Source organism: Centropristis striata, chromosome 9, assembly GCF_030273125.1.
Source record: "Centropristis striata isolate RG_2023a ecotype Rhode Island chromosome 9, C.striata_1.0, whole genome shotgun sequence".
Classification (NCBI taxonomy): Eukaryota; Metazoa; Chordata; class Actinopteri; order Perciformes; family Serranidae; genus Centropristis; species Centropristis striata.
Window position 1 is genome coordinate 6,151,696 of NC_081525.1, and position 24,242 is coordinate 6,175,937.

A 24,242-nucleotide genomic window follows, 5' to 3' on the forward strand; every position below is an offset into this window, starting at 1 on the left:
AGTGTCTGCCTTTTAACAGTTTCCAATCATGGCTTCTCAGATGGTTCTGTGTAGCAAGCCATCTGGCAGCGTCAGGGTTACATGAACCTTCAGCTATGCTTGGAAGGTGTAAATTCCAGGACTTGTGGCTCGTCAAAGACATTTACAAAGACTGGAGCATCCATATGGGTCGATGCAGAGCCTGCAGCAAATCAGTAAAAGTTGACGTTCTGGTCGAAGCAGTAAAGCCTTGTTCTCCTCATATAAAATCTGTGTGTAACCGTGATTAGACTTGATCTGAGTCTTTCACTTTGCCATGTTGAGTCCTTGACTTTGAGGTAATTGGACATGAAAAGTCCTTGAATTTGATGCTTAAGAAGGTGTGTTAACCCGGTTTACTGCATCTTTAAGAGCGTGTGTATGCTCTTTGTGACTTAACCATGATGCTATAACGAAGTTGTCGCTCATTCGTCTCTTAACTGCAGCGTCTGGTGAGCATCCCGGACCTGCTGTCGGCCATTAAGCTGCTGTGTATGAGGTTCCAGAGGGACCTGGTTACTGTGGTGGATGACCTGCGGCTGGACACGCTGCTGCGCATGCTCAAAACCCCCCACTTCTCTACCAAGATGAACTCCCTCAAAGAGGTCAGCTCTTGCAGAATCTGAACTCAAAATGAGTGTTTTGAATCAGTTTTTGATCTCATCTGACACTGTTCTTGTGCATTCTTTTTCTCTCAGGTGACAAAGTTGATAGAGGAGAGTACAGTGTCTAAGACTGTGAAAAATGCCATTGACACAGATAAACTTTTGGACTGGCTGGTAGAGAACTCAGTCCTATCAATAGCACTGGAGGGTAAGAAAATCAATCACTTTCTCCAACAAACTGAGTAAAATAAAGCTAAGAATTTGTACATTGTAACCACAACAACAACAAGAAGACAGAAATCATCAGAATGATCCGGGACTGGATTCACAATGTTCATTAAATATTTCTTCACCCAGGTAATATTGACCAGGCTCAGTACTGTGAGAGAATTAAGGGAATCATTGAGCTGCTGGGGAGTAAACTGTCGCTGGATGAACTCTCCAAGATCTGGAAAATACAGGTCAGCACTTGTGCACACATTATAATATAATTCTAACACATCAATGTCTTATTTATTACTTCTTCACTTATTTTTATTTGTAATTGCTAAACCTTAACATGAATAGATTCACTCATGCACTGAAGCATTGCTGATACTGTATGTACTCCTGTTTAAGCAAGTATGTGTGACAAATAATCGCTGCCTCTGATGGATCTCTGGATGCTTGTGTGACCATTTCAGGCAGGCCAGTCATCAACTGTGATAGAAAACATTCATACAATCATCGCTGCTGCTGCTGTGAAGTTCAGCTTTGATCAACTCACCCACCTCTTCGTCCTCATACAGAAGGTCAGTGCTGTCTCTGTGACTCTGTGAGAGTAACTTAGCTCAATGAAAAGCGTTTTTTAAAGCCTGTGCTGTGCGGCTGGATTTTGGCTAAATTCATAATAATTCATAATTTTTATCAATGTTGAGATCAAGATGATTTAAAGTTTACTCATCTGTATTTGATGTTAAAAATACATGTCAAAATTCAATACAAATTTATTTAAGTTATAGAAAAAAAAAGATTGAAGTTTAACGTAACAAAAACTATATTAACCCTCATTTGTACGACTTTTGATAAAAGCATCTGCTAAATGACATTGTAGAATTGTAGAAGACTTATTTTTAAATATAATTAAACAAAAAAACATTAAAATTATTTTATTTTCATTATTTAAACATTATCATTATTTTTAGAAAGTCATAAATAAATAAAATACACTAATATATGAAAAAATATATATGTATTTAAATAAATGTAATGTAAATTAATAAAAACCAACCAGATAACCAACATATATTCCAAATTTTGTTTATTGACATTATATTCAACATAATCCAGTCAGTAACATGGCAGAAATAGGGGAGAAGCACAGCGATATAACAGAAAGGCAGAGGTCAGCTGGTTTTATAACACAGACAAAATAAAAGCATCATTGTGGAACAGAATGTGGCACAATAATCATTTTATCTCCATTATCTTGTTTTCATAATCATTGGAAGCCCCCACCCCAAAAAACAAACAAAAATAAAACTGATTAAATTAAATGTATCAGCCAACCAGTGTTAAGAAAGTGTTAATAATAATGTGTTTGCATGTTGTTTAGAGCTGGGAGGTTGAGAGTGACCGTGTGAGGCAGAAGCTGCTCAGTCTGATCGGGAGAATCGGCAGAGAGGCTCGCTCTGAAACCACAACAGGAAAGGTTTGTTGATATATCATTTTGTCAAAGCTAAGGACACTGACTAATAATGAAGCCTAGTAGTAGACGGTAGATTTCCACATGTCATTAAAAGTGAAGGCTGAAGCATCTTGTGTGTGTTTTTTAGGTGCTGGAGGTGCTGTGGGAGTTGGCTCACCTCCCCACCCTGCCCACCAGTCTAGTTCAGCAGGCGTTGGAGGAGCATCTGGGGATTCTGAGCGACGCCTACGCTGTCAAGGAGACGGTGAAACGCAGTTACATCATTAAATGTATCGAGGACATTAAAAAGGTGAGACAGACATGCTATAGCTGCCTTATATTGTCTTTGTGGATGTGGTAGCGCTGCAGGATTAGCTCTAAGAGTAAATACATTTGTTGTTTATTTACATACTACAGGAAAACACTTTCATGTGGAGCTCAACATGTCTAAAGGAAACATCGGGCCCCTACATTTTTCTGCCTGCTGTGACAGTTTTGTTCTAAAGTTAGCACGCCCTTGTTAGTGTGGCATATTACCCTTCAACTTTGGTTTGTTTACCTCTGAGTTTTGCTTCAGTCTAGCATCCATGGAGCTGCAGTGGCACATGGAGATGATGCCCCTCTCTGGCTCAAGCAACTTGTGGCAGTTCAGTTTATTTATTTTAGTTCATTTATTTCAAAGCTTTTTTTGAAAGTCATGAAAAAAGGTCTAATTCTTCTCTTTTTCCTCTGGTCACTCCAGAAACACTGACACTAAGGAGGCTGATGTCAGACAATCTTTCCTTTTTTTTTTTTTTTACTCTCTTTTTTGCCTCTACCTCAGTCTTTCTATCATATTTCCTTCATTCATGTTTGCATAAAGACAGAATGTTGATGATAATCATGTTGACCAATTCAAGAAGATTACACATATAAGAAATAAACTCTATTAAATAGTCAGCAAAACTTCGGCATGTTGCCATCTTAGCCTACCCTTCTTAATTGTCTATTTTACTCTGAATGGGACCATAATTTGCTAAATGAACATCATGCTATCTTGAAGAAGCCTTGAAACTAAGGATTGAGACGATAAACTGAAAATAATAAAATGTTTACTGAAGAAATTAATCAACTGAGAAGTAGGGTTATTTTCTCATAGACTTCTATGCAGTCTGAAATGTGTTTTCAACCAGTGGAGTCGATCCACATTGGCTTTCCGTACTAGACCCAGAGGATAGTCCCTTCTTGTATACAGTCTAAAGACAGTAAAACAGAAAATAATTAGCAGTAAATTGTTAACTGACTTAATTTTGCAGATTCAAACAGCCCCCTCAAATGAAATGTGTGTTTCTAGACTCACACTCAGGAGGACAGTAAAGGCAGCGACGGTCAAAGCTCATTTCTAACTGGCACTTGGGGCAAGAAGAAAGCTAACTCTTTGGCCAAAGTAAGACAAGAAGCCCATGTCATTTGCAATTCCACTGAACAATCTGTATCAAATCTCGCTGCTTCACAACTGCCAACCAATCGGGGAGGAGGAGGGCTTGACCACAAAGGTGTTTCATTGGTCACAGGTTGAAAATTTCACACTTGATTGTGACATGAGGTGGTTTAACCAGGTGTGTGTTAATCTTCTGCTACGAGGGCTCTGGCACTGACGAATGATTACACAGCGGTGTTGATCTTGTCCTGGGTGAGAGCTGGCTGGATTAAATGAGTGATTTAGCTGCTGAATGAATGGTCCGCTTTGGTGGAAGTGCTAGCACGTTTACTCATGCAAAGAGGAATCGAATCAGAGCCTCGGATATACAAAAGACATGTTTGATATTTGATTTGGACTTTTAGAAGCAGTTGTAAAACAGACAACAGATTTAAACTCGAGCAATTTTCAGTGTTTTGCATCCCTGGCTCTGGTTTTTTTCCCTCATGTTTACACAGCAGACAGCAGAAATAGCAGGTCTATATTGACAAATAAATTTAATTACAAAATCGGGTTAGCATGGGTTTATTTGCTCATTCTGCTTTAGAGGATATCATTATCTTGCGTGTGTGTCCCAACAGGCGTCTCAGCAGAGCAGTCCTCAGGCAGTCTGGGTCGTTCCTGCTCTCCGTCAGCTGCACGAGATCACCCGTTCTTTCATCAAGCAGACCTATCAGAAACAAGACAAGGTAACACCAAAACACAAACAGATAAATAAAAAAAGAAGGTAACACTTTACAATAACAACTAAGTAATGTTTATAGATGGTTTATAAAACAATTATTAACCATTTACAAAGTGCTATATCTATTTAATCTTTAAATGGTTTCAACCAATTTCTTAAAGGTATATGAATCATTTCAAAACCATTCACATACTTAATATGGTGTTGAAAATGTTATAATGAGTGCAACTAAAACTATTAATAAACTATTAATTCTAATTGAATTGTTTGTCAATGGTAAATTAATTATAAACTTACATTGGTAACGCTTTATAATAAGGTCCTTAATAACCATTAATTAACAAGTAATAAGGCACTGTTCTCGCTTTAGATCCGGTAATTGCAAAAAGCATGATGAGCAATAAAGTATATTTTAATATGAATAAGCAACCAAAATAAGATTAATAAAGGCATGGCAAAGACATAATGGGTGGGTCATGGGTGTTTGTAATGCCATTATTAACACTTCTATAAGCTTATAAACACACAATAATGTTAATAAGCATCTTGTAAGGACTTACAAGGGCCTTATTACTTGTTAATTAATGGTTATTACAAGGACCTTAATATAAAGCGTTACCCTTACATTAAATCATTTATTAATGGCTAATGCATGGTATATAAGTTAGGTAAACAGTAATAAATTATGTATTTACCATTCTAAATGGTTTATAAATGATGATTAAACATCAATAAATTATCTGTTTACCATTTATAAATGATGGTTATTGTAACGTGTTACCAAAAAGAAACATAATTGAAGCGCATGTAAGATGTTGCCTTGACAACCTTTATCCACCTCCCCACAGAGCATCATCCAGGACTTGAAGAAGAACTTTGAGATCGTCAAACTGATCACCGGTTCCCTCGTGTGCTGCCACCGACTGGCAGTGACTGCTGCAGGAAATAACAGCCTCTCAGGCTCAACTCTGGTGGATGGACGGTACACCTACCAGGAGGTACGTCTATGTTTGTCTATTCTTTTATTACTGAACACCATTGGAACTGACGTTATGGTTGAAATTTGAACTTTCCAACAGTCCTTGAACGGATCATAGATTACCAACGTTACTGTCGAACACAACCAGAAAAAAAACGATATTTCTGTCAAAATCATCACTTTATTCTACATGTCTCATTTAAATCATCGCTAAAAATTAACCGTTTGGAATAACTAGATCCTGTTAAAATTATTAAATTCTGCACTCCTTAGTGACACTGTGAAGCCATTTTGTGACGTCATTTTATTGACCATCTTTACTGTTCTATGGAACATCTTGTGACAAAGTTTTAGATTTCAATTTTGCTTTATTTCAGAGAAATAATACTGCGATACAGTGAAGCCTTGTATTTCTTCATTGTGTTGAATGTGGAAGAAAAGAATAATATAAATTATAAGTTTATTTTATAGGGAAAGTATTCTCTAGATAGAAATTAAGTAAAACAATGAGATAAAATTGTATTTAGACTAAAATATACTTCAAAATATTAAGTCTAAAATACACAAATCTTTGTATAGAACTGTTAAACAACTAAAACAACATTGTAGTTACTGCACTGTGTTTGTGCATTACTATTAGAACCTTGTACAGCAAAACCAGAGTGCAGTAACTACATTTTCAGGGTCAAGGTTAAATAAATCATCATGATTTTTGAGCATAAAAATGACCAATACATGTAGAAATAAGTGTTGTATCACTTATCTACCTATAACCCATTTGGCTGGCCAGTTAAAAACATTAAAAAACTTTTAAGCAGTTTTTCTCAGTTTTACCCTTTATGTAGTTAATGCAGGTAGACTTTGTAGGGCAGTATACTGCAGCTCATACAAATGATTGATGTTTCAATTAATTATTTCACAGTTTTACAGGTAATGTAATTTAAAGCATAATTTTATCAGAGCTGGTAGTTAACCCTTTATCAGGCAAAGAACTATATTTGGGAACTTCGGTGGCTTTTTTCCCACTTTTTTCTCGTAAATCTGCGACGTTTTTCGCGGAGATTTGCCACTTTAAATCTCTTTGCCTGATAAAGGGTTAAACATGAAGTCTCAAGCTAGAGCAGCACAGCGTATGTTGATGATGCTTCTCTGTGTATGTGTGTTTAGTATCTAGACAGCCACCTGCGCTTCCTGGCCTTCTTCCTCCAGGAGGCCAGCCTCTACCTGGTCTGGAACAGAGCCAAGGAGCTGTGGGAGTGCCTGGTGTCGGGGCCGGATGTCTGTGAACTTGACCGTGAGGTATGAAAACAGTTATGCAAATTTAATCCTTGTCCTTGGCCGATTGCTTGTGTTTGCAACCAGTTTTATTACGGATGACTGCTCTGGAGGAACAAATGCAGTGCAAATATGTTTTTAAGGCGGGTACTGAAAAAAATGTTTTAAATATACATACAGTACTGTGCAAAAGTCTTAGGCAGGTGTGAAAAAATGCCTAAAAGAATTGATGCTGGTTTAAAGGCAAAGAGTGGTCACACCAGATATTGATTTGATTTTTCTTCTGTTCACTCACTTTGCATGTTTTTACACCTGCCTAAAATGTTTGCACAGTACTGCATATATCTTTTTTGTGACCAAATTTTTATTATTAATTGCACATAAGATATGTAGACATACAAGCAGCCTTAGAGAAATAAACATGAGTAACAAGGCAAAGTATTATATGTACAGAGAAAGGTAAACTGTAATATGACAGTCCAAAGGGGAGAAAAAAAAGCAAAAATAAATAAATATTAATATAATATATATATATATAATATATATTTATATATATATGAGATAAATAAATAAAAACATTTAAAAAGGACCATGTTGGTGTCAGAACTTGGTTCATGATATTATCTCAGAAACAATTAACCATAAATTTGACTGTATAGTGGCTTCTTGTGGATTTGGCATCATTCTGTGGTGAGTAAATGCACAAGAGTTTAAGTTATTTCAAGAAGCTTCTTCAAACCATTGTTTAAAAATACACAAAAGATTACCGTGTTAAGAGCAACAACAAGTCCTGTATCCAATGTTTAGTTCCATTAACATTCCCGCTTGTGTTTTCATGTGTGCAGTTGTGTTTCGAGTGGTTCACCAAAGGACAACATGACCTCGAGAGTGATGTTCAGCAGCAGCTCTTCAAAGAGAAGATCCTTAAACTGGAGCCCTATGAGATCACTATGAATGGTAAGAAACAAGGAGATGCACTGCTGACAGCATTACAGCTTTTACAGGATTAGTTCATGAAATGTGATACAGCTGGTAACATGTTTTTTTTTGTCACAGGTTTCAATCTATTTAAGACCTTCTTTGAGAACGTTAATCTATGTGACCATCGCCTCAAACGCCAGGGAACTCAGCTGGTCAGTCCTCACTCACATGTTTTTAGAGGCAATACAGTGGAAATATGCATATGGTTAAAACAGTCTCGGTTAACATTTATATCTATTTATATCTAACTTATGATATGGTCTGATTTCAGTGTGTGGAGCGCCTTGACCTATCAGGGATGGATTTTATCTGGCGCATCGCCATGGAAACCCCTGATGAAGAGATAGCCAATGAAGCAATCCAGCTAATTATCACATATAGCTACACTAACCTCAATCCCAAGATGAAGAAGGTGAGTCTGAGGGTTGGGCGATCGTTTCTATTATCATCCAGTCGTGGTTACTTGAGATCACCAATCACTGAGGGGTGGACCGGAGTTACATCATCGTTAATTACCAACTTGGTGTCAAAAAACAATGTAACATGATGTATTTAATACATTTCTACTGTTAAAATACTTTTTATCATCACCATAACAACAACATTCGTAGTAGAAGTAGCAGCAGAATATTTATTCGTCTTTATTAAAGAGTTTATTCTCTGATTAGTTTTGGACACCCTGGAGTCCACAAAAGCACCGGCGCATTACTTCTTTAAGATGTCACAATATAAAAACGAAGCAGCATAGATCCCTGCTGCCTGCTTACCTGTACAGTACTGACTTGAAACTCCATGCCAGTGTTTGTTTGATGATGATAGGCCAAGTAAAACTGGAGATATGGTCAAACATAGTTATTAAAAAAATATCGAACTAGATGTTTCCTTCATTTGACCTCTTACTTGTATTTTGTAGGTAATGCTAATGCCTCTTGCTAGTGTAACCTTAAATAACACAAACGCTATCTTTCCGTCTGTATTACGCTTCGCTGTCAGTTAATAAAGTTTTGTCTTTACTGTTCTCAATTTGTCAAACTGATGCGGAAGAAAGGGCTTAAATCTCCGCTTAGCATGCTAATGAGATAGCACATTACGCAGTATTCTGCACTAAAAATACATTAACATGAACCCAATTAGCTGATATACTATGTTGCATGTAAGTATCTCATATCAAATGATTATGAGCATTACGCTAAACAACATGAATGTCATCCCTGAATTACATAGTAATGCAACATAAGAAGTGAATAAAGCTAAATCTCCGCTTAGCATGCTAATCGTGCTACAACAATGTTTGCAATTCCATAAAACATTTACTTTTCATAAAGTACCACACCATCCAGCACATACACATTGAAAATTGATATTCACTGGAAACTATTTAAATATTATTGGAAAATCAAAACTTTTAGCACACTGTAAACCTCCGAACGATAGGTAGGTGGTTTGTGCAGTGCCGCATCACGTCCTATGTAAATAATGATATTTTGAAAAATGAATTTCAAAAATCTTCAAAATCAAGGATGCACACCTTCGTGCCATGCGCAAGCCACATACGAAATCTGAGGTCAGTCTGACTAACGGTCAGCGAGATATGCCCAAGACACACACACACACACACACACACACACACACACAGACACACACACAGACGCTTCTTGCTTTACAGATAGATATGTTATCTTTGAAACCTGTGTGTACATTTAAAAATCTTCAGATTTTGTTTTGAAAGTTTAAAAAAACAGCTAAATTTGCATTTGGGTTTGAAAATGTTGATCCAATAAGTCAAAGTGAAAAAATATTTAATAGGTCATATAGGTGAGGTTGTGCTTAAAAAATGATTCAAGCGTGACATGGTAAACATTTTTTTAAAGTGGTTTATAAAGGCAGAATGAAAAAATGTGTTAAATCATAATTTACTTTAGAATTTAATTTCAAGATATTAAGATATCTTCTTCAGCAGCTGAGTACTGAATATAACCAAGCAATTCCAGAGTTGGCATACGTGAGTGAATTGGTTTGTTCTGTCTTGTTTACAGGATTCTGTGACTTTGCACAAGAAGTTCATTGCTGATTGTTACAAGCGACTGGAGGTACGTAGTGGATTAAGTTACTGTTGGAAATGATTGTGCCGTTTCACAGAAATCAGCAACCTGAGCTCTCATTTCTGTTCCTGTCTTCCTCAGGCAGCCAGCTCAGCCCTGGGTGGGCCTACTTTGACGCATGCTGTCACCAGGGCGACGAAGATGCTGACGGCCACCGCCATGCCAACAGTGGCCACATCTGTACAATCACCATCCAGGTACAGAGGGGGGTTTGGGTAAGAGCATAGTTACTAAACCTATTAAAACATGTTTGTTTAACAGTGTTCCTCGTCATCATGGAGTCTCTTCTGTGTGTGTTTATTTGCAGATCCACTAAGCTGGTGATAATCGAAAGACTGCTGCTACTGGCTGAACGCTATGTCATCACTATAGAGGTAGGCTCTGTCTTCTTAGCTTTAAGCATTTTTTTTATTTTTATTAATTTAAACAAAACACAACATAAATCACCAATGGACAAACGCAGTAAAAAAAAAAAACAATCAAAAAAAAAAAAGAACAACGACAACAAAATCACAAAACCAACCTAAATAAATAAAACTACAGTAATAAATAAGAACTTTAACACATTAAAACTAAACAAGACACAAACAAACATCAAACATAATTACCATATAAAACATACAGTATAGCAGTAAGCTTGATAACCTAAGAGAAAATAATAAAGGGTTAAGTTAAATGCCAGCCCTCCACTTCAATAAACCTTTCCCACCTTTCCAAATACCGTCCAACATCACCATTCCTATTAGCAATATAACCTTCCAAAACAAAATAACGTTTAATGAGCATCCTAAATTGATAAATATTCAAAGAATCTGCATTGACAGCTTTAAAAATAAATCTTTTCCCCAACAAGATAATTAAATTAATAATATAACTGCTTGTCTCTGTAACATCACCTAGTATAACAGAAAATAAATCACATTTAGCTTTAAGCATTTCATAATTTTGACTCTGAATAAGTTAGTAATATGCACTCAGCGGCCACTTTATTAGCTAGCATGTGTACCTAATATAGTGGTGGTGTGGTCTTCTGCTTCAGGGATGTGTTGTGTGATCAAAGATGGTCTTAGCATGCCTCGGTTGTAACAAATTATTATTTGAGTTACTGTTGAACCAGTCTGGTCGTTCTCCTCTGACCTCTGACATCAACAAGACATTTTGGCCCAGAGAACTGCCGGGTGTGCCATATCGTATCGTTCACGATTATACCGGTATGCATTTTTTTTACCCATTAAAAAATGCATATCATGATATGGCAACATTTCTACTTCTTGACTTAGTGGCATAAGGGTTTCCCGTTAATTACCTAGACTGTGGCGGCCCGCTATAGTCTCATGTGCTGCGCTAGCGTCACATTTCAAGCTACTGAAAGTATATGTAGCCTATTCATAATATAAAGTTATTTGGCATTCTGCTCAGCAGAGTGTCGTCCCCTCATCATCTCTCTGTGTGTGTCTGCGTGTGCGTGCGCCGATCTAAATACTATCAACCTGTCCGGCCCGCCAGAGGTCCAAACAGTCCAAACAGTCCAAACACACTGTTGCATTATGGTGTTCGTTTTCCACGAGCTAACATTAGCTAACAATTAAAGTTGTGTTAATCACAAAAAGCTACTATTACTTCCTCTCGCTAAACAATGCAGTTTTAAAAATAAGAGCACAGAATCCACCACAGAATTTACTAGAAGACTGTCAAAAATAAGATGCCTTATATAAAACATACAAGAACCCTTATTCTCCTTTACAATAATTAATTAAAATAGTGTGGGGAAACTCCCCCGGACCCCCCTAGCAGCTATTTTTCAACACTGTCTGGCTACTCCATGTCCGAGTGGAAAGCCCTGTTGACTGTGAAAAATGTGATGTGAGCTGCTCACATTTAGCTCTCAAAGTGGACGAGATTGATCACATTGTAATGCATAATTGCTAATACTCAAGAGTATTTGGCAACTGTTGATATTTGCAATTTACACTACATTTAGATTTATGATTCATTTTTATTTTGTTGTACGATTTTTATTTATTTATACAGACTAAAAAATAATAATTTTTGGGGGCCTTTATGTAATGGAGACACGCAGAGTGAGCGGACATTTGAGAGGACGTGGCCTGAGACTTAACCGGTGGCCACTCCTCCCTCTAAAGGAAAGACGGCTAATGCTAGAGTACTTCCTTGTTTTATGAATGAAGTCGCAGCAGCTTCACTGTGTGTGTTTGAGTATGTACTGCTCCCCAACCAGGGCCTTTTTTGGGAGTTAATGCAGTGAGTTGCTCAAAAGGTTCCTCGTCCTGAGAAAAGTTCCTGCAGTTAGTTTTGACATAAAAGGTGAACAGGTTTTCTTTCTTTTTTTTAATTATGATTGTCTGTATGTGTTTCTTTGTAGGATATGTACTCAGTTCCTCGCACTATTCTACCTCATGGGGCCTCGTTCAACGGACACCCTGTCACTCTTCACATCACCTACGAGTCAACCAAAGACACTTTCACCTTAGAGGTATTGGACAACTTTTCCTAGTTCCTTGTTATGCATCTTTATTGTACAGAGCTGCATCTACAGAGTAAATAACTCTGCTCTGTGTGGGTGTGTGTGTTCTGCAGACCCACAGTAACGAGACAATAGGAAGCATCCGGTGGAAGATATCTGAGCATTTGAGCTGTCCGGTGGATAATGTCCAGATCTTTGCTAATGACAGTGTGGTAAGTAAAAAAAAAATATAAAAATTGTCCCTGTAATTCCCTCATCAAAGTATGGTAATCCCTCTCCTGATCATGTGTTTCCCCTGAAGCCAGTACAAGCTACAAATCAATGCACAGTAAATTCTTGGGTAACGCTTTATAATAAGGTCCTTAATAACCATTAATTAACAAGTAATAAGGCATTGTTCTCGCTTTAGATCCGGTAGTTGCAAAAAGCATAGTTAATTTATAGTTAACTTATAATAAATGAGCAATAAAGTATATTTTAATATCAATAAGCAAACAAAATAAGATTAATAAAGGCATGGCAAAGACATAATGGGTGGGTCATGGGTGTTTGTAATGCCATTATTAACACTTATATAAGCTTAAACACACAATAATGTTAATAAGCATCTTGTAAGGACTTACAAGGGCCTTATTACTTGTTAATTAATGGTTATTACAAGGACCTTAATATAAAGCGTTACCAATTCTTGTTGTGCCACCTCCTCTGTGTTGGTGAGCCGTGTTTGTTGTGTGGCAGGGGAAACACAGACTCGAACAACCTCAACCCCCATTTTTCTCTCACTCTGCCCCTTCACTGCTCCTCCATCATGTGTTAGTTGACCATGAATCGGGACCAGAAGCTGCTGTCCCAGCTTGGCTTCAACGATGAGCAGAGCCTGACTGTGAAGAGCTCGGGCACCGGCACTCCCTCTGGCAGCTCTGAGTCCTCAGCCTCCGCCTCCAGCAGCTCCAGCTCCGCCGTCTTCAACTCTGCCTACGCGTTGGAGCAGGTACGCACTCAGACATGACAGTGCATTAACACAGTGGTTCTCAACCTTTTTGAGCCGCGACCCCCAATTTATCATGCATGTTGTCCGCCCAATCTTGTTTTAACAGTTAATTTCTTATTTTAAGCGTTTCAACATGCTTATTTCTAGATTTAATAATCTTAATTTAAGAAATCTTGTCAAGTGAAATTATCTGTCCATGCAGCAAGATCATTTCCCTCAGATTTAGTGTTTTGATCTTGTTTTTAGACACACCTTTTTTTCACTGAACAGATTCTTATACAGTTCAGATCACACAAACTCAGATGATACGACAAATGTTGGACAAATAATGAAGCAGACGACAACTAAAACATCTCCCAGTCTGAAATTAATATACATTTTGTGCATTTAAATTTTTTCCAAAATGATTTGGCGACCCCCAGAAATCATCTCGCGACCCCAAGGTTGAGAATGGCTGCATTAACAAACCTGCAGACACACTCTTACACTGGTTCTGACACACTGTACCTGTGTGTTTCTGTCTCCAGGAGAAGTCCCTGCCCGGTGTGGTGATGGCTTTGGTGTGTAATGTGTTTGAGATGCTTTACCAGCTGGCTAACTTGGATGAAACCAGGTAAGATGGAACAATTTTAAGGTAAATAAACCTTATTGACAAGAAAGAAAGGGCCGCATATTTAAGTGTGTATTTTCTCCAGGATCACTTTCCGTGTGAGGAAGCTGCTGCTGCTGATTCCAACAGATCCAGAAGTGCAGGATGCTCTCGACAACTTTGTTCCCAAAGAAACCAGCGTCTGGAGCCACCAGGTACATCAGACAGTTCTGATGTGTTCGGGCCACGTGGTAACTACTGCGGCTGAACGTTGAAGCTCTCTACCTCTCCCTATTTGATGCTTTTAAGCATCAAATAGGCACCTGTGTTGTCTGTCTGAGCACCTGTGTTGTAATTCGGCCTGGGCGATTATATGATCGTGATAGCGATAAATTTCATTCGATTAGGGTGATCAGCTGTGAGCATATTTACTCGATCAAACATGTCAGAAATGTGCTTGACGACAGTCAATCAGAGTCGACCTCTTCCTGCTCCACTATTGTTTGTAAGTTGCCGGAGAAGTAAATAGAAAGACCGAACGTGGAGCTAAACGCGAGCTGAGGGCAGCGAAATAGATGTCAGCCATTTCTTAGAGCAGTAAACCAAGGAGGTACAGGTGAATGCTGGGAAAGAGCAAAGGCAATCACAATTTATCCGCCACTATCGAGAGAAAAGTAACATTCACAGCACAGCAATTCACACACAGGTATGGTGCATTCGATACTGTCGGAATGGCTATGGTGCATTCAAGAGCGTGGGACATATGAAAACTTACAGAAAAGTTAACAAAACATTAATAGCGTGGACTTTCTAACAACAACAAATCTGTTTGATCATTTCAAGAAGTACCACCCAAGTGATTATGTAGAAACCATGAAATGTGAGCAGAGTCTGCACGGCCTGCCACTGCAGCCAGCACACGTAGCATTAGCAGTTCAGCCAATACTAGCGGTGCAGCCAACAGACATAAGCAGCAATCGAACACTACGTGCTTTGTGGCCATTTTATGCCGTATTAGTAAAATTCGAAGAGGAGAAATTAGGCTCACAATTTGTTTATTTTGTGTTTGCATACTTGCAAAAAACACTCAGGACTGTAACGTAGTTCACTGTGTTATTTTATATTTTTCTACATTTGTTTTCCTGTTGAGTAAAAAAATTGTTTTTATTTAATTTGCTTAACTTGCTTCGTATGTTTATTAAATATTGAACTAATCTCTAGTTTCTTTAGTTTTCAGTACAGATGCTTTAAAACTGGCAGTTTAAAAACAATATAAGAAATTGTGATAATCGAGAACGGACGATATGAAAAAATATATCATGATCATTTTCTTTGCCATGTCGCCCAGCCCTAGTTGTAATTATATTTTGGTATTTTTCCTCTCTGCCCCCGCCAAGCCAAGGCTTACCCATAGCCAATGCATAAAAGTTTTAAATATTACAATTAAAAAATAAATGATTACATTTAAAAATATATAAAAATACAATTATGATAATAATTAAATGCATAAAAAATATGAATAAATAAATGCATTAAAAAACAAATATAAAAAATATATAAAATAAAATAAACATTAAATTGATTTATAGGATGAATCCAAAAATAAAAATGACCTACCCCTGATTCCCGAAAAGTTGTCATACTGTTTAAAATGTAAAAAAAAAAAAGAAAAAAAAAAAAGAAAATTCAGAGTGTACATTTCCAAAAGGTTTATCAGTTTGAATATAAATATTTTGTCTACAGTTTTCAATTGAATACATGTCTCAACGGATTTGCTAATTATTGCACTCAGTTTTAATTAGGGTTTTTGTCAACTTGCATTCAGTCATCATCATATAATCACCAAGCTCAGGGAAATTAAGTACCAAGAACTGTGTAAATGAAATGAAATAATTAAATGTTGGTAGTTCATTTCTATTTACATAGGTCATTGGAGAAAAGAGTCTGCACAAATACACAGCATCTCATTAAAATCAAAAGCTGCAATACTAATTATAAATGTTCTTAATCACTGTCAGGAGTAAAATTTCTGAGCTTATCTGCGAATGCCAATTATTTTTTTCCAGTTTTATGATTTTCTAAACTCCCTTTGTGTCTCTTGTCTGTAGAAGACACTGTTCCAGAGCTCAGGCTCTCGTTCTCCATCGATGGCCTCCAAGCAGCAGCACCAGCCCAGTGCCGCATCCATCCTGGAGTCCCTCTTCAGGTCCTCGGCCCCGGGCATGTCCACCTTCAGAGTGCTGTACAACTTGGAGGTCCGCAGACATAACACACACCCCAATAAATGCAGTACATCAAAAAAAAATTGTGGCTTTGACATCTGTTTTCCTCCCTCTTCTCTCTCTGTTTATCAGGTCTTAAGTTCAAAGCTCATGCCCACATCGGATGATGAGATGGCCAAAACCAGCAGCAAGTCCTTCTGCGAGAACTTCCTTAAAGCAGGAGGCCTCAGGTAACAGAGTAGAACAGATCTATTCAAAACAAACAGTGCGATTACTGTTACAGTTGGGGCTGAGAAATCGATTTTTGCACAATTGTTTTTCAGAAGATAATATCTCAATGCAGAAGAAGTCAATAATCTGAAATTTAAAACCCCAATTCTCAACATTATGCTGTAAGAGCTCATCTGGAGAACAGCAGAGCCAGTATTGTGTGTGTGTGTGTGTGTGTCTGTGTGTGTCTGTGTGTCTGTGTCTGTGTCTGTCTGTCTGTGTGTCTCTGTGTGTGTGTCTCTGTGTGTGTGTGTCTGTCTGTGTGTGTCTCTGTGTGTGTGTGTCTGTCTGTCTGTGTGTGTCTCTGTGTGTGTCTGTCTGTCTGTGTGTCTCTGTCTGTGTGTCTCTGTCTGTGTGTCTCTGTGTGTGTGTGTCCCTGTGTGTGTGTGACTCTGTGTGTGTCTCTGTGTGTGTGTGTCTCTGTATGTGTCTGTCTGTGTGTGTCTTGAGCGAGAGAGGGAGAGTGATGATGCATGTGGTGTGAGTGGACGAGAGGGAGCGATGGGAGCAGAGGAGAGGTTAACAGAGAAGATATCAAGTGAATGTGCCGTAGAGTTTGCAATTTGTGCATGAATACATTTTGCTGCAACAGAAGCTTTCCGTGTCTTGTTTTCCGGCCGCTGAGTAGAGTGACGGGTAAGCTCTGACAGAGTATTGACTCCGGCTCTGGAGACAAAAGCCCCCCCCCCCCCCCCCTGTCCACAGTCTGGAAGCCAAAAACAAGGAAAGCCAACACCTGTAACGGTTCTGTGAAACCTGGCTGTGTGTCCACTAGATAAACGTAACGGACAAGAGCGTGTGCGTCACTGTCTGCTGTTTGCTTTGTTTCACTGTGACACGTGTCCGCAGACTCGGCAAGCTGCGTCACACATATGCCACTTAGCATAAGCTTTCATCAGACGTTTTTTATTTTTAGTTCTGACAGCAGCTTTCTCTGTGTTTTCTGCTTGCAGCCTGGTGGTGAATGTCATGCAGAGAGATTCCATCCCATCAGAGGTGGACTATGAGACAAGACAAGGCGTCTACTCAATCTGTCTCCAGTTGGCCAGGTGCAGCATGCCTCCTCTGAACACACACACACACACACACACACACACACACACACACACACACACACACACACACACACACACACACACAGATTTATATTCTGGGCTGCAAACCAAGTCAGACTTCACACTAAACTGGCTGTGTTTTCAGGTTTCTCTTGGTTGGCCAGAGCATGCCTATAACGCTGGATGATGATGTCATCAGGGATGGCGAGTCACTGTCGTCTCGTCCGTTTCGTAACGCCGGGCGGGCGGGGCGACAGCTGTCTCTTTGTGGGACTCCAGAGAAGTCCTCCTACAGACAGATGTCTCTGTCTGAGCGCTCCTCCATAAGAGTCGAGGAGATCATTCCAGCTGCTCGCGTAGCTATTCAGGTAAAATACGCTTTGTCATAAAAACTCTGGGTAACGCTTTATAATAAGGTCCTTAATAACCATTAATTAACAAGTAATAAGGCATTGTTCTCGCTTTAGATCTGGTAGTTGCAAAAAGCATAGTTAACTTATAGTTAACTTATAATAGATGAGCTATAAAGGGCCTTATTACTAATAATAACTACCGTACTTTCCGCACTATAAGGCGCACCGGAGTATAAGCCGCAGCAGCTAAATTGAATGATGTGTACATATATAAGCCGCACTGGACTATAAGCCGCAGGTGTTTTAATGTTTAATTACCATATGTAAGGGTTCGTGCACAGAGGGGATTGTCGGGAAAGAGATGGCTGCTTGAGGAAGCTTCTTTTACAGCCAGATTGACTGTCTTTAACTTAAAAGCTGCATCATATGCATTTCTACTTTTGTTTTCCATAATGACGGTTTGTGCATGGAAACTTCCTTTGCACAAACTATCTCGCTCTCGTAATGTCGGTCTTGCTCTCGTTCTGTCTCTCGTACCACTCTCGGTTTCACTTTTACTTTTGCGCACTACCTGTTTCACTCTTTTCCGGCGCCCTGCCAGATTGGCTCGGGGTCCTTCGTCTGCCGCTGATTACGGTACAGCGACTCCAACAAACTAAGTAGCTTTCGACACAAATACACACAGACAAGTGAAAAATAGCTTAAAAGTATATGAAGGACCTGGTACGTACACCTGCCTCCAGCTTTTCCTGCTGGAGCCCGCCGTTCCTAGCGGACCAGTCATAGAGCCCAGAGAGTTAAAGTTGGTGGACTGTAACCTGTAAAATCCATAGATTTAGGAGGTAACCTAGTGGCCGTTAGCTGTAAAAATCCATAGATTAGCCGCACCGTTGTAGAAGCCGCAGAATCGAAAAATGGGGGAAAAGGCGTGGCTTATAGTCCGAAAATTACGGAAACTATAATGGTTATTAAAGGACCTTGATATAAAGCGTTACCACACTCTGTTGATTCTGCCGAAGGTCAGACTTGTTCTAATTACAATTTTTGCGCCCTCTCTTTTCTAGACCATGGAGGTGGGTGACTTTACTTCCACTGTGGCCTGTTTCATGCGCTTGACCTGGGCCGCTGCAGCCGGACGGTTGGATCTGGTCGGCAGCCCGCAGCCAATCAGAGAGAACCACAGCTCCCTCCTGCCACAGGGAGTCCGCACCAGAGTCAGCAGCACAGGTGACAGATAAGAACTTTCAGTGTTATTTGAGGTGCTAGTTCTTCTCAGTCTGCGCAGATAAGCTGAGAACACTGTTGTGGTGTTTAAAGTCAGTAGGTGTGGTAAGCGTCCTGCAAAACTTCATTCCTGATTTTGGGATGCGTCATCGCCAACAGCTCATGGTCAAAGAATTTCCGATGCCACAAAAACAAAAGCTAAAGAAACAAAAGTAAAACTAATGTCTTGTGCTTGTTTGCAGGAAGCAACTGCAGCTCCAGCAGTGAGGGGGAGACCACGCCTACAGCGTTGCATGCTGGGATATGTGTGAGACAGCAGTGTGTGTCTATCAAAGATGCCATCATCGCCCGCGAGGCTTTATCTCTGCTGGTCACCTGTCTGCAGCTACGCTGTCAGCAGCTATGTAAGACTCATGCAAGAGTACAAACACACACATAATTACTGCACACTGCCTGCAGTGGAATTACACTGCAGTTTGTACTTTTCCTGTAGTGCAGCTTACTGTGTTTGCCAGAAAATGACACTAAATCCTGTGGTGGATTTCTTTCTCCAGCTTCTTTTTACAACCTTCCCTCCGTCAATGATTTCATCATTGATGTTCTGCTGGGATCTCCCAGTGGAGAGGTAAACTACACCCTCTTTTTGTTTCACGGACCGATCCGAATAGATATATCCCTTACACTACAGTGTGTGTTTACACTTGCGGTCTCTGTCCCCTTTCACTATCAGATCCGCCGCGTAGCTTGTGATCAGCTCTACACACTGAGCCAGTCGGACACTTCAGCCTTCGCCGAAGTCCAGAAACCCAACTTGTTCCTCCTCTCAGTCATTCTCACTGCTCAGCTGCCGTTATGGAGTCCTACATCGATCATGAGAGGGGTCAACCAGAGGTACTAAAGCAACAAACACTCAAGATACACACACACATAAGTTTTAGCAGAGGTCTTTTGTTGATGGTGCTTTTCTTTTCAGGCTGCTGTCCCAGTGCACTGAGTACTTCGACCTTAGGTGTCAGCTTCTGGATGATCTAACCAGTAAGACGATCAATTCTTTTTGTTAGTCACTTTTATCAAAAGCTAGATATGAAGTATTGTCCCAGGTGTAAGTATTGATTTAACCCTCTGAACAGGATGATTTTGTTTTATGTTTTTGTTGTTGTTGCTCCAGTTACATTTTACCCAATGTGACCTTGTTTTTCACTGCAATATAAAAGTCCTGCACTTCTTTTATTACTTTATTGCAAGGCTTCTTACTTTCACAAACATAATCAATCATTTCGTTTTCTTTACAATATAGTACCTTGCATTTTTTTTTTCAAGGTATATATTCACAAAGTAAATAACAAAACATAGGGTAAACAGACAAACATATATACAAGGGAAACTGGTATTCTCCAAATGAGGATCTCCAAGAAAAGGAATAAACAACAAACTAGCTAACTAAAAAAAAAAAAAAATACCGGTAGTAATAATAATAATAATATAATGAGAAAATAAGCGGTGGTGCATGTGTGTGTGTTCATGAATCTGTGTGTGTGTGTGTATGCATGTGAGTGTTAGTGTAAAGCATGCAAACAATCAAATACACCAAAATTAAGAGCATGGGTATTAACCGCAGAACAAAGTTGAGATGGAAAGAATAACTTTTAGAAATAAGGAACAAATACATATTTGGAATAAGTTATACTGTAAAAGGCTGGTAAAAACAGTGGAAATATTTAATCAAATTAAAGAGATTAACTAAATGGTCCCCTCCAGCATTTCTATGGGCACAGCACAATCATGTCTAGAAGTGAACTGAAGAATGTCTTTTATGGCATTATAACTGTTATTGTGCACTTAAAGCCTTTTTGTCATGAGTCATTCATTGCTTCCCTGTTATGCTTAGGGAACAGTATTTAGGATTTGATTATTACAAAAGTTTGTAAAATAAAAAATGTTAAATGAGACACGTAGAATGAAGCGATTTTAATAAAATATCACAATTTTAATCTTTAATGTTGTTATTGTTCCTGACAAAAGCGATTGTCGCACATGATTTGCTCAGGCACCAATTTTAAAATCTAAGACACTAATTTCTGTTTTTACATTTTCTGGCAGTAATGCACGCCTTTCAAACTCGTTGGCAGGTTGTTGAGTTCAGACGGGTTTATAGACAGGTTATAGCTGTCATTTTTCAGCCATTAAAGATAAGTGGGTCATAAAATCTCTTTCCTTCCTCTCTCTCCGCCTCCTCCAGCATCAGAGATGGAGGTGTTAAAAGTGAGTGCAGCCACCATGCTGGAGGACGAGATCTCTTGGCTCGACAACTTTGAGCCCAGCTGGAGCTCCGAGATGGAGACCAGCGAGGCGGACAACATCCTCCTGGCAGGACACCTCCGACTCATCAAGACCTTGCTGTCACTCTGCGGCAATGAGAAGGAACATCTCGGTAAGTATTCATATCTGAAGTTTGAAGTTTTGAAGTTTTTTTTCTTTTGCACAAATAAGACAAAAAACAAGGATAATGAGATAACAACAGAATGAAGGTGCAAGGTAGCGGCAAGAAACCCAAAAGGGCTTATACAGGGCCTCTACCTATATTAATATTCACAAGTTAAATTTAAACAAGTAACTATCACACAAAAATAAAATAAAAATAATGCAAATTATAACAATATTAAAAGTAAAATAAAAACAAAAGTGTAGAAATGTGTGTGTGCATGCGTACCTGTGCATCTGCACCAAGGTTATAATAGTTTTGGATTTTTCATTAGTTTTATTTTAATTTCGTGGGGAATTTTTGTTTTCAAATTCACTTAGTTAGAGTTAGTTTTTAGAGTGAGTTTGCTAGTTTTAGTTTATTTTTTATTTTTTGAAATGCTTTAGTTTTAGTTTAGTTTTTCTTAGTTTTGGTGATAGTTTTTTTCGTAATGGGCTATGTGTTGGGTGCGAGGTTCAAAGAGGTCACAATAAATTTTGCCTTAATTTCCTTTGCCTTATCAATATAACCCAATAAGGTTATTAACTCTTACAGTTCTGGGTTTTTTTAATTTTAGTTCCTGCATGTTCACTAACCAGCAGCTATTTATTTGGACCAAAATAAATACATTTCATATCAACCAAAAAGGATTATGCAGTGTTGCCCCTACATGTATTCTGTAGCCCCGCAAAAAAAAAAAATGTGATTTGTAATATCATGGGCGAATTGAAGACTTTCACTTGCACACAGTGAAAACACAACAGCCAGAGTTTACAGAGTGTTGCACCGGAAACACGTTTGCACAAGCACACTTCGGATTACCATAATAACCGAACCGGGTATGCTATTGGAAAATGTCCAATGTTTTCAGAAAGCTGAGAAGTTGCTCTTTATAGCCAATATGGTGTCATTACGGTAATTTCACTCGTGCCTCGACCGGAAGCCCACAAAGCAGGAATACACACACTCAGCAGTGGATAAATAGAAACACTGGATTATGTATGAAAAAAGTTTACAAAGATGAAAACAGGGGGACATTTTCACTATAATTTTAGTTAGTTTTATTTAGTTTTGTAACCACACAATACAGTTCCAGTTATCGTTTTTATTTTTTATTTCAGTTAACAAAAATGTTTTTTCAATTCTAGTTTTCATTATTTCGTTAGTTTTCGTTAACTATAATAACCTTGATCTGCATATTGGTGGAAAGTATTTTATCATTTAATATGATTATGTGGTACGGAAACCTACATATTAAAGGAAGAAACAAACTGCAGAAAATAGTGAACATGGCCTCTAAGATTTTAGGGAAGTCACAGAAACATTTGAGCTGTCTTTATGATGAATTAATTAGAAGTAATTATATTATATTATATTATATTTTTCTATCCTTGAAATGTTTTTTCTTTATTGTTTTACTATTTATTCTGTTTGGTTTCACCATAGACATGTCTCAAAACAAAGAGGAATTTCCACTCAGTGGATAATAAAGTTTTCATATTCGTATTACACATAACACACACATTTAAGTTGAGAACACCAATATGTAATATGAGGATGTGTGACTCTTTCCTTCAGGTGCGTCTCTGATCCAGCAGTTGTTGGATGACTTCCTGTTTCGAGCCTCGCGCATCATCATCAACAGCTCAAACCCCACGCCGTCTCCAGCCCCGAGCCACGACTTCCACCCAAAGTACGGCACGTTATCCATCACTTACTTTTTATTTTCCTCTCATTTTAAAAGTCCAGAGCCTTTTTGAAAACAGTCCGTCATTTGTAGTTGTTTTGTTAATCGTCTGTTATCTTCACTGTGTGTGTGTGTGTGTGTGTGTGTGTGTGTGTGTGTGGTCAGGTGCAGCACAGCCAGCAGCCGGCTGGCAGCCTACGAGGTGCTGGTGATGCTGGCAGACAGCTCTCTCTCAAACCTCCGACTCATCACCAAAGAGCTCATGTCCATGCACCACCAGTCTGATCCTTCCCTCTGCAAGGAGTTTGATGTAAGAATTAGGGTTGTCAAAAGTATCGATACTCAAAAAAGTATCGATACTAAAACGTTGAATCCGGATACGATACTCATTTTCTCATAGTTGCAGTTTCTTTTTGCACAACTGTTTTTTATTAGAAATATTTAACCTGTGGTTCTGTTCATTTATTTTATTTTATTTTTAATTTAAACAAAACACAACATAAATCACCAATGGACAAACACAGTAAAAAAGAAAGAAAAAAAAGAAAGAAAAAGAACAACAACAGAATCACAAAACCAACCTAAATAAATAAAACAACAATAATAAATAAGAACTTTAACACATTAAATAACATTAAAACTAAAACTAGACACAAACAAACATCAAACATAATTACCACATAAAACAAATAGTATATCAGTAAACTTAATAACCTAAGAGAAAATATTCTGTTCTATTAATTTTTACATGTCGCATTTTTCTTATTAATAACAATATTTCTGTAAAATTTTGGGGTCTTTGTTTTTATCCTTTTGGTATCGAAAATGGTATAAAGTATTGAATATTTTCTTGAGTATCGGTATCGAGTTGAAAATTTTAGTATCGTGACAACCCTAGTAAGAATTAAATTATACTTCTTGCGATAATATTTATGGTTTTCACATGATTTGATAAAAGTCTAACTGCCAGTCTAACTCTCTGTGTCTCTGTCAGTACCTGCCGCCTGTAGAGAGCCGCTCAGTCTCGGGGTTTGTCGGGTTGAAGAACGGCGGAGCCACTTGTTACATGAACGCTGTGTTTCAGCAGCTCTACATGCAGCCCGGCCTACCTGAGGTACACATGTTCTACATGCTG

The 24,242-nt window shown here is 38.5% G+C and overlaps 1 protein-coding gene across 6 annotated transcripts in view; it reads left to right on the forward strand.

Annotated features, from left to right (window-relative positions):
• Window positions 1-24,242, forward strand: part of usp24 (ubiquitin specific peptidase 24) — a 57,062-nt gene that overhangs the window by 9,327 nt on the left and 23,493 nt on the right. For 2 of the 6 annotated variants that reach the window (XM_059341033.1, XM_059341038.1), the window contains exons 10-43: window positions 465-623; window positions 717-831; window positions 981-1,084; window positions 1,307-1,414; window positions 2,218-2,313; window positions 2,438-2,599; window positions 3,623-3,715; window positions 4,330-4,437; window positions 5,282-5,431; window positions 6,580-6,711; window positions 7,533-7,644; window positions 7,744-7,820; window positions 7,940-8,080; window positions 9,705-9,758; window positions 9,852-9,985; window positions 10,078-10,144; window positions 12,154-12,264; window positions 12,369-12,467; window positions 13,073-13,246; window positions 13,774-13,859; window positions 13,942-14,086; window positions 15,944-16,090; window positions 16,190-16,287; window positions 17,281-17,376; window positions 17,528-17,750; window positions 18,800-18,962; window positions 19,202-19,363; window positions 19,514-19,584; window positions 19,690-19,850; window positions 19,933-19,994; window positions 21,199-21,390; window positions 22,999-23,113; window positions 23,273-23,417; window positions 24,102-24,221. In XM_059341033.1, coding sequence (XP_059197016.1) covers window positions 465-623; window positions 717-831; window positions 981-1,084; window positions 1,307-1,414; window positions 2,218-2,313; window positions 2,438-2,599; window positions 3,623-3,715; window positions 4,330-4,437; window positions 5,282-5,431; window positions 6,580-6,711; window positions 7,533-7,644; window positions 7,744-7,820; window positions 7,940-8,080; window positions 9,705-9,758; window positions 9,852-9,985; window positions 10,078-10,144; window positions 12,154-12,264; window positions 12,369-12,467; window positions 13,073-13,246; window positions 13,774-13,859; window positions 13,942-14,086; window positions 15,944-16,090; window positions 16,190-16,287; window positions 17,281-17,376; window positions 17,528-17,750; window positions 18,800-18,962; window positions 19,202-19,363; window positions 19,514-19,584; window positions 19,690-19,850; window positions 19,933-19,994; window positions 21,199-21,390; window positions 22,999-23,113; window positions 23,273-23,417; window positions 24,102-24,221 — 4,182 coding nt within the window. The remainder of the gene's footprint in view (window positions 1-464; window positions 624-716; window positions 832-980; window positions 1,085-1,306; window positions 1,415-2,217; window positions 2,314-2,437; window positions 2,600-3,622; window positions 3,716-4,329; window positions 4,438-5,281; window positions 5,432-6,579; window positions 6,712-7,532; window positions 7,645-7,743; window positions 7,821-7,939; window positions 8,081-9,704; window positions 9,759-9,851; window positions 9,986-10,077; window positions 10,145-12,153; window positions 12,265-12,368; window positions 12,468-13,072; window positions 13,247-13,773; window positions 13,860-13,941; window positions 14,087-15,943; window positions 16,091-16,189; window positions 16,288-17,280; window positions 17,377-17,527; window positions 17,751-18,799; window positions 18,963-19,201; window positions 19,364-19,513; window positions 19,585-19,689; window positions 19,851-19,932; window positions 19,995-21,198; window positions 21,391-22,998; window positions 23,114-23,272; window positions 23,418-24,101; window positions 24,222-24,242) is intronic. The other 4 variants (XM_059341035.1, XM_059341034.1, XM_059341036.1 and 1 more) reach the window with 4 other exon arrangements.